This window comes from Telopea speciosissima, chromosome 2 (genome assembly GCF_018873765.1).
Source record: "Telopea speciosissima isolate NSW1024214 ecotype Mountain lineage chromosome 2, Tspe_v1, whole genome shotgun sequence".
Lineage (NCBI taxonomy): Eukaryota > Viridiplantae > Streptophyta > Magnoliopsida > Proteales > Proteaceae > Telopea > Telopea speciosissima.
This window is the reverse complement of record NC_057917.1, coordinates 43,364,938-43,374,442: the sequence shown is the minus strand read 5'-3', so window position 1 is coordinate 43,374,442 and position 9,505 is coordinate 43,364,938. Positions and strand designations below refer to the sequence as shown.

The window sequence follows — 9,505 nt, the reverse complement described above, 5'->3', positions numbered from 1 at the left end:
GGTTGATTCTATGCAGAATCTCTTGATCGTTTTAGTCAACTTATTTGAACAGGCGGCTTGGATCTCTCTTTCTTCTGGTCTTCCGCTTTGTTGGATTATCTACGACTCTTTAATCTATCAGTTTATGTAGCTAGGGAAACAATTTATCGTTGATTTAGAGATGCTTTGTAATTTATGAGTAAGCATTCTTAGGCCCCATTTGTTTGCCGAGGAGGATAGAGTGAGAATGTTGTGGGACTAGGTGAGTCTCAAAATGTAAAAGATTGGAGAAAGGGGTGAGATTTTTAATTTTGCCATGAATATTAACCAAAATTTTTTGTTTTTTGTGAACATTGGATAGAATAGGAGTGAGATTTTCAAGTGTTATATCTGTAAACAAAACATTTAATGTTGTACTTGAGCTTTTGTAAGTTTACCATCCAGGTCAAACAAATGGGGCCTTAATCTCCACAAAAAAACACTTTGGGAAACAACGATAATCATTGATAGAGCTGCTTCATAATTTGCAAGTAAGCATTCTTAAATTCAACAAAAAAAGAAAAAGTGAGAATTTGATAGGGCTAACATCGCTTTGGACCAGATTTCCACTTTTCTATGGGGGCAGCGTACTTTTTGCATGTTTCTATATCTAAGAGCAAAAACCATGTAGGCCACTCGTCCAAGAGAAAACTCCTTGGTGAACATGGGGCCCAGTATCTCTCTGGTTCATGTGAGTTGCAGGATGAGCTCTGGGGGAATTACTTGGCCTTGGCCACCTCCCATTCCAAAAAAAATTTGATTGAAATGAAACAGAGAGAGGGAAAGGAGTAGTTTTTTTTTTTTTTTTTTTTAATTTATAACCAGCTGTTTTAGTTTCTCTACAGTCCACATACAAAAATACTAAAAGCCTAAGAACATACCGAGCGAAGAGCCCGCTTCAACAGTGTTAAATCCGAAGGCTACGCTTTGCAGTGAACTTCAATCACAATCAGAGCCTTTTTCGTCTCTCCTTTCTCTCTCCAACGGTACAAACTAATATTTTCAGATTTACCCATTTCGCTCCTTTCACTAGTTAACCATCAATCAAAACCCAGCTGCCGTCACAACTGTTTGTTCTTGATTTTCGTCTTGTTTTTCATGTTCTTTCTTACATTAACTAACTTTGCCTTTGATGGGTTGGTGAGATTGGATTTGTGGAGTTCCTTGTGGTGAATCTTTGCTTTGCTGCTGGATATATTTATACTTTATTTATTGAAACATAGAGGTGAATGTCGTTGTTCATACCGGGAAATTGTGGCGGTTGATGGTTTCTTCAGCCATTTTGAATTCATTCCTTTTCTTGGATGCATGGAAATGATTTTAAAAAGCTCTTTTGGCAATGGATATCAGTGACTTTTTAGAGCCATGAATCACTGTGATGTTTTGGAGTAGTTTTTTGAATATTAGTATATACTTATTGTTTCTCTCGTTGTCTGTGCTTCTTTTATGGCCAGAGGAATGGTTGATTTATGGAGGTTTTGAGTAAATGGGATGCAGGATGAACGGGGTTCAGTGACGGCTATTTGATCTTTTACAGGGAAAAGCATAGAACCTTCTCTGTGTTTCATTCAAACTTCGTTTCTCTCTCTTTTCTGTTCATGGACTACTTTTTATTCTCTGAAAAGGAAAACAGTAACAGGTCTGATTTCTGTTTTGAAACTAATCATCCACATCACGTGGTAAATGAGTTTTGTTTCCTCTCCAGTTGTGCCTTCTGCAAACAGTTAACAACCAATTTGTGAATCCCCTGTAATAGTATTGCAATGGCAGAGAGGAATCCTCACTTCCGTGGCATTACTTGTCGATCATCTCTGTTTTTTGTGTTCGCAATTGCCTCTTTCCTCTTCATCTTCTCCTGGTTCTCTGTCTTGCATTCCACTAGCCGTCCTCACTTCATTGACCATAGCATCTTACCCAATTCCAATCTCTTTGCAGTGATTGACAATGGAAATACAAAACCCCAAAATCAGAATAACATCCAACCTTCAGAACCCAACATGTCAGTTTCTGTGAATTACACGGCGGAAGCACATCAAGATAAAAAATTGATGAAATGCAATCCAAGTAAGATAGTCAAGGTTTTCATGTATGATTTACCACCTGAATTCCACTTTGGGCTCTTGGATTGGAAATCGGAAGGGGATAGTGTGTGGCCAGATCTTAAAACCAAAATACCTGATTATCCAGGAGGTTTGAACTTGCAACACAGCATAGAATATTGGTTGACTTTAGATCTACTCTCATCAACATTTCCTGACTCAACTGGTGCCCATAGTGCTGTGAGAGTGCACAACTCAAGAGAGGCAGATGTTATATTTGTCCCATTCTTTTCCTCCTTGAGCTATAACAGATATTCCAGACCTCAGCCACATGAAAAGAAGAATACGAACTACTTGTTACAAGAGAAGCTGGTGAAGTTGTTAACAGCTCAAGAGGAGTGGAAGAGATCAGGGGGACATGACCATATAATCATGGCCCATCATCCAAATAGCATGTTAGATGCAAGGATGAAGCTGTGGCCTGCTATGTTCATACTTGCAGATTTTGGGAGATACCCTCCAAACATAGCTAATGTTCAAAAAGATGTGATTGCACCTTACAAACATATTATCAGAACCTTTGTCAATGACTCATCTGGTTTTGATGATCGTCCGACTTTGCTGTATTTCCAAGGAGCCATATACAGGAAAGATGTATTTACCTTCTCTCTCTGTAGAGCATCCTATCTTATACCCAGTTATCTGCTTACTGTACACCTATGGTTCTTCCTCTTTTTTTATTTTATTTTGCATTTTCTTTTTATGCTAATTTTGGAGTTTATTCATTTACGATTGTTCACAAAAGTTTTGTCATATTTTTCTCAGCTCTTAATTACATTGTTTGTTCTTATTTGTGGTTCTTATGAATTAAGAAGAAACATGGTCTTCTTGTAAACTTTACATCAACTGCTGTAAAGCTAAAGCTTTTTCCATATGAAAACAATGGACTCCAAGGAGTAATCTAAAATATTATCATAGGTTCAGCATTGCAACTTGATATAGTGTTATCATCATTTTTTTTTTGTATCCCAGATGGGCATCAACTTCACTGTTTCGAAGGCAAGCTTGCCATCTAGATTGATGTTCATATGTGTGCAGAGAGGTGTAAACTGTGGATTGAGTTAGGTCAACTCATTAGTCTCCTGCAATGCAAGGCAGGAGGTTAAAAGCTTTTTTATCTGGTTAGGTTTTACCAGGCGACCTTAGCCCTGCATCAGATATGTCCAGGGTCTGTCAGTGAGTATTAGAGCTGAGAATTCTCAGTTATGTATTCATTCATTATGAAGATATATTTATACATGAGATGAGGGTATTGGACCCTAGGAGAATAATAACCGGATTCTAATGTGATAATAGGAAAAAAAATCCTAAACCAAATCAATTGCTAAAACCATATATAGAGTTTCTATTTGGGTGAAACTCTATATACGTCAATCGTGAGTACCACAGAAACTCTATTTACCTGGAGTCAACTTAACCTACCTCCGGATAACATGTCCATGTCTTATTACCTACTGACAGTCCTATTATGACTGGTAGCTTGGTTGGAACTCAATGGGTATAAAAGAGGTTCTGACTTTAGGAGAAGCAGAACCCCAATCCAAAATTAAGTTTGAAATGTGCTAAACATATATGAAGTTGGACCCTATATTTGGTTATGTATTACTGACTCTTCCTAATTCTCTTCCCTAAGACTCCCTAAGTTCTCTTTCTAATACTGCATGTTGGTGGCATAACCTAACCATATTGAATTTACCAGCACGGTTGCTAGTCTCTACAGAATATAAAGCATTCATTATCCTACATTTTGAAATTAATGTTGCATTTTTTTTTTCTGAGGGTGCTGGTGCTCGGCATTGATGTTTACTTAAAATTCGCTGTAAGTGTCACAAAATGAACAATGAGAGTCAGAGAAATTCTACTCATTGCGTCTTTTTATTTCTAGGAATAGTGTAGTGGGATTGAGTGTGTGAACTATCTGTTGGTCTGTAATGGAAGGTGTTTTCTCAATTCTCATAGTTCATGGTCTGAGAAAATGCATAGTTAGGTGTTCCATCTCCAATAAAGCACTCCTGCAACTGTGCTGAAGATCACTGTCCAGAAATTGATAGGGGATATATGAATTTCAAACAATGAGCTGGCATGTATTCTAGTTTAATATGTAAGGGGAGATATCGAATCTGTATGTTAGGTCTAATGCATAGTTAGTGCATTGTAAATAAAAGTGAGTAGTACCTAACACATCAAATCCCTCACTACAATACATGAAGTGGAGGCTCCATCTCTGTTTCATTGTCTAGGATAAATTCTAACCTTTCTATCTGAGCAGTCAATCAGTGCATCATTAGTGAAAGATTTAAGGATGGGCTATTCCTAGTCCAACCCAGTTTCTTCCAGCATGTTGGTACCATCACCCAGATACCATCTATGATTTCTCCAGTGATTCTGAAATTCTGCTTAGTCTTTTCTAGGTCTTCACTGGCTGTAAACGTTTTCCTTTCATAATTATACTTCAAATTCTATGACTATATTATGCAAACAGGACTTTAAGCTTCCCTAGTATCCAAACCTTTTACCTTTCTCATGCTTTTATTTCTCCTGTTCTTCTAACTTTTCAATTGTTTTCTGTGAATTGTTTTCCAATTATTTTGAAAATCTACAGAGAACCATTTTTTTTTTTTTTTTTTTTTTTGGGAGGGGGGGTTGTTGTTTACTCAAGAGCAGCAACTGGTACACATGCAAATGCACACCTGAGGCATCATTATTCAACTGGGTCCTGCCCTAGACCAAAGAACAAAATTGGCTAATCCTAGATCTGCAAACCTGTTATGGTGGTTCATATATATATATATAAGATATCTGTTTTAGATTGTTTTCATGGTATCCTGATGGTATACAGGGTGATTATTTGCTTGTTAGTTTGCCTATCTAGACTTGTCAAAGGAAGGTCTTTATCTTTTGCATTTGTGCTTTGCTCTGTGGTATCCCATTTTCAGACTAAGCTTAAAATGTAGCCAGTGCTATGGATTGTTCCTGCTCCTATATCTATTCTAAGCTTATTTTATTTACTTTCTCATCTTCAGGGTGGATACATTCGACAAGAACTGTTTTATCTTTTGAAGGATGAAAAAGACGTGCACTTCTCATTTGGGAGCGTTAACAAGGGTGGGATCAATAAAGCTAGCCAAGGGATGCACTCATCAAAGTTCTGTCTCAATATTGCTGGTGATACCCCATCATCCAATCGTCTATTTGATGCCATTGCTAGTCACTGTGTCCCTGTCATTATCAGTGATGAAATCGAGCTCCCTTATGAGGATGTCCTTGACTACTCTGAGTTCTGCATCTTTGTACGCACATCAGATGCTGTCAAAGAGAATTTTCTCATCAAGTTGATCAGGAGTATCAAGAAGGAAGAATGGACCCGGATGTGGAAGAGGCTGAAAGAGGTTGAAAAGTTCTTTGAGTTCCATTATCCTTCTCATGAGGATGATGCTGTACAAATGATCTGGCAGGCAGTTGCGCGTAAGGTGCCTTCAGTCCGATTAGAGCTACACAAGTCAAAACGATTCTCTCAGAATACAGGCAGGAGGAAAAGGGATCCAGTAGCTGTTCCAAGGAAATTTTGGTGAGATGTGAATTAATTCCAATAGGTGTAGAAGTTTCCTCACTCCATCCGTCCCATTGTTTTATTGAATAGTTGTTACAAGTCAGATAAAATATGTAAGTTCACTGCTATAGGAATCTGATTCTAACTGCAAATTTTGAGCCCCATTTTGTGACATTTTGATTTCTGCTTGTGGTCCGTTATTGTTGGCCTTGTTCTTTTTTCTTAAAGTTCAAAATTCCGACCGAGTGACCATGCTTCTTCTTTGCCAGCCTAGAAGATAAATGGAGTAGGTGCAGGTTGGATCATTGGACCCAACAAAAAAGAGCATCTTAGTGCCAAAGGCTCCTCCTACTGCAGGGTCTGGGACGGGCAAATGTACACAGCCTTACCCACTACTTCACAGGAGAGGTTGTTTCCAACAAGTCCTAATAAAATGAGGTACTTTATCTGATATTCCCAGGTTGACACTGAGAGGGGGTAAATCAGGGTCACAAAATTTCTTGTCAAAAATATTCCCAACATATTGCCGTATGCACTTCCACCTCGTCACCACAAAGTGGCCTGATTTCCTAGATAGTACACACCCATCCTGTCATCACCATTGCACTCCAATATTCAAACAATAATAATGCAACAACAAGAACACAGGATATAACATGATTTGACGATGTGCCTACATCCATGGTTCAAATGACCTTAGAGTTTACTCACACTAGTGATTTTTAATTGCAAGCCACAGCTCAGGAACACCACATGCTGCTTCAACACTTGCCTACCCAAATGCAAGGACAACAATCCCGTTTGGTGTATTCTAGTCGCAACGACTCAGAAACATAGTCCTGCTTCAATCCTTGACACAACAAAGGCAAGGACTATAATCCCAAACCCTAGACAAGCCCAACTTGCTAGGTTTACAATAAAAGATCAATAGAAATCAAATCCCCCAATTACATTCATGGTCTAGGTTTATCAACACTAACCAAACATTAGAACAATAAAAATAGGGACTTGAAAATGCAAATTACCTCAACCTGTGTAATCCTATTGACAACTGACTATCTCCCCTAATGCGTAGGAATCAAACTATATACGCTTCATTAAGATAGTCGTCTCAAAAAACAAATCCTTCAAAACCTTGAACTAGGGTTTCTCAGATCTGAAACACCTCTCTCCCTGGGTATTCCCACACTCAACAGCATCTCTGGAGGCAAATCAGTACATTGCACGCTCCTCCATTTGTACACAAATCGAGAAAATCACCATTGAACAATTTATCTATGAAATCCATGTTATCTATATATTTTTCTTCATTTTTCCCTTCACATATATGTTCCTCTCGTTTTTGTGAGCGTACAACACTTCGCAGCTCACAAAACGGAGCTAAAACGAGTGAGATATTGCAATTTCAATGAAAACCTATAATCCGAGGGCATTTTGACCATTATAACAAAGTTTGATGACATTTGGGAGCGTCACTAGGCCATGGCATGCTATTCGCCATCGTCATAGGATAGCAGTTTTAATTTTGGCCGTTAAATCTTGTCTTTAAAAAATATATGCGTTTAGATCCATTGGATCTGAGGATCTTTGTCAGGATCTTGCAGCCTTCACATTATCACTCGGATTGGAGTTTGAGTACAGAGTCTCGGAACTCCTACTTGATATGGTAGCAGGACCATGATGACGATGCATAGTTTGGTGATATTTCATTCAATAAAGAGGCATCTAGTACAAAGGTACACCATGCGCGTGCAACACTGAAGTACTTGTATGAGCACCTTTTAAACTGGGAATGTCTGTGCGACTCTCTCCGAGGAATAATAGACCATCCCATCATTGGCTTGGAGTAAGGCAACCTTTAGAATGATGCGCAAGATGCAACATTTTCTAGGACTCAGATTGGGAAAAAATCAGCAGAGTATCCCTAAATTCCTGGACTTACCAATTAATGCCAACCGTCATGGATTGGGGAATGTCTCATTCAAAAAGAAGAAAAGACCTATAGGGAGAGGTGAAACCAATCGTAAGAGAGGTCAAGAGAACAGGAAAGCATCTACATTCACTTAGAAGATGAAAAAGACCAAACGATGGATAGCTCCTTACCACAAGACCCTGAATGGATATTTTGTCAAAGAAAGAGAAGACTTCCTATACTATGGAAATGTTGAACCATGCTTTGATAGCACTAGTGGAAACATGCAGCCAAGATTTGAAATCTTCTTCCAGAATGACTTTGATTGGATTGCTTATGAACTCAAGAAAATGGGATTATAGACAACTAAAAAGATTTGAATGTAAGTGGTCTGTTTGAAGTGGCGATGGTTTCTACCTACGATGAAAAGGGCCCCACACCACAAGTATTGATTCATCCTACTACCGAACCTCTCATGAACTGGACTAGAAGTGCAGAAGATTTCTACGTCATGAAATCTCAAATTGTATCCAGCTCTGAGCCAATCTTGTCTGAGTATGTTATCGAGTCAGCTTCAATTCTGAATGTATTTCCTTAAGGAAGTTTGTAACTTTCAGTCTGTTGAGTCTATTTGTACTCCAACTTTTATCATGAATGAAGTTAGTAATTCCGATTATGTCTCATCATCTTCTTCTTCTTCACATTATTCTGATGATGATGATGTTATTGAACATTACCCTTTAATAAAACAATTAAAGCAAAAAATAGCACAACCCATCCGTAAGGACATTTGCTCCATAAATTTGGGATCAGAAGAAAGCCCTTGAATGGTGAAAATTGACACGTCCCTCAATGAAGAAGAGGTCATTTGAAGGGGTCAGTCAAATGACAGCTCTCCTGAAATAATTCAAGGAAGTATTTGCATGGTATTACAATGATATGCTTGGCATAGATCCAGAAATAGTGCAACATCAGCTATCTGTTTATTCAGATGTATGACCAATCAAGCAAAAGCCCTGACGGATGAGGTCCGAATGGAGTAAAGATCAGGATAGAAGTCATAAACAGTGGAATGTAGGATTCCTCCAAGTGACACAATATCCACAATGGTTATCCAATATAGTTCATGTACCCAAGAAAGATGGAAAGGTGAGGATCTGCATGGATTTTCGGGACTTCAACAAGGTTAGTCCCAAAGATGATTTCCCTTTGCCTCACATTGACATATTGGTGGACAACATAACAAAGCATGCCCTTTTGTCCATCATGGACGGGTTTTCTAGATACAATCAAATCTGCAAGTGTCCCAAATGATAGAGAAAAGACGGCCTTCACAACACCATGGGGAACCTAATGTTATAACGTGATGCATTCTAGAATGTCGGTGCAACATATCAGAGAGCAGTTACTGTAATTTTACATGACATGATACACAAAGAGGTTGAAATCTATGTAGATGATATGATAGTCAAATCAGTTGACCATTAGGGGCATTTTGTAGCTTTGAAGAAATTCTTCGAAAGAATCAAAGAATATAAGTTAAGATTGAATCCCCATAAATGTGTGTTTGGAGTAGCAGCAAACAAACTTCTTGGATTCCTGGTCAATGAAAGAGGAATAGAAGTAGATCTAGACAAAATAAAGGCAATAATAGATATGCCATCACCAAAGACAGAGAAAGAAATCAGAGGATTTCTTGGTCGGATCTAATATAGCAGTTGGTTCATAGCCCTATTGACTTCTGTATGTGAGCCCATTTTCAAATTACTGAAGAAAGATCTGCCGAAGGAATGGAACCCTCTCTCCCAAAAGGCATTTGAAAAGATAAAAGAATATTTGATGAGTCCACTAGTTCTTGTTCCTCCAATGTTGGGCGAACCATTACTGTTATACATTTTTGTTGGAGAAACATCCATGAGATTAATG

General features: G+C 38.3%; 1 protein-coding gene across 1 annotated transcript; it reads left to right on the top strand.

Moving 5' to 3' along the window:
• Positions 1-1,759: 1,759 nt before the first annotated feature.
• LOC122650079 (probable arabinosyltransferase ARAD1) lies at positions 1,760-5,775 on the top strand. The gene is made up of 2 exons (XM_043843379.1): positions 1,760-2,711; positions 5,141-5,775. Exons 1-2 carry the CDS (start codon positions 1,782-1,784, stop codon positions 5,687-5,689), a joined length of 1,479 nt encoding a protein of 492 aa, XP_043699314.1. The 5' UTR covers positions 1,760-1,781; the 3' UTR covers positions 5,690-5,775.
• Positions 5,776-9,505: the final 3,730 nt, after the last annotated feature.

Excerpts from the sequence above, each read along its gene's own strand:
- LOC122650079 (XM_043843379.1), top strand. The coding sequence starts at position 1,782 with ATGGCAGAGAGGAATCCTCACTTCCGTGGCATTACTTGTCGATCATCT. Across the intron at positions 2,712-5,140 it reads GAGCCATATACAGGAAAGAT|GGTGGATACATTCGACAAGA; the intron begins GTATTTACCTTC and ends TCTCATCTTCAG.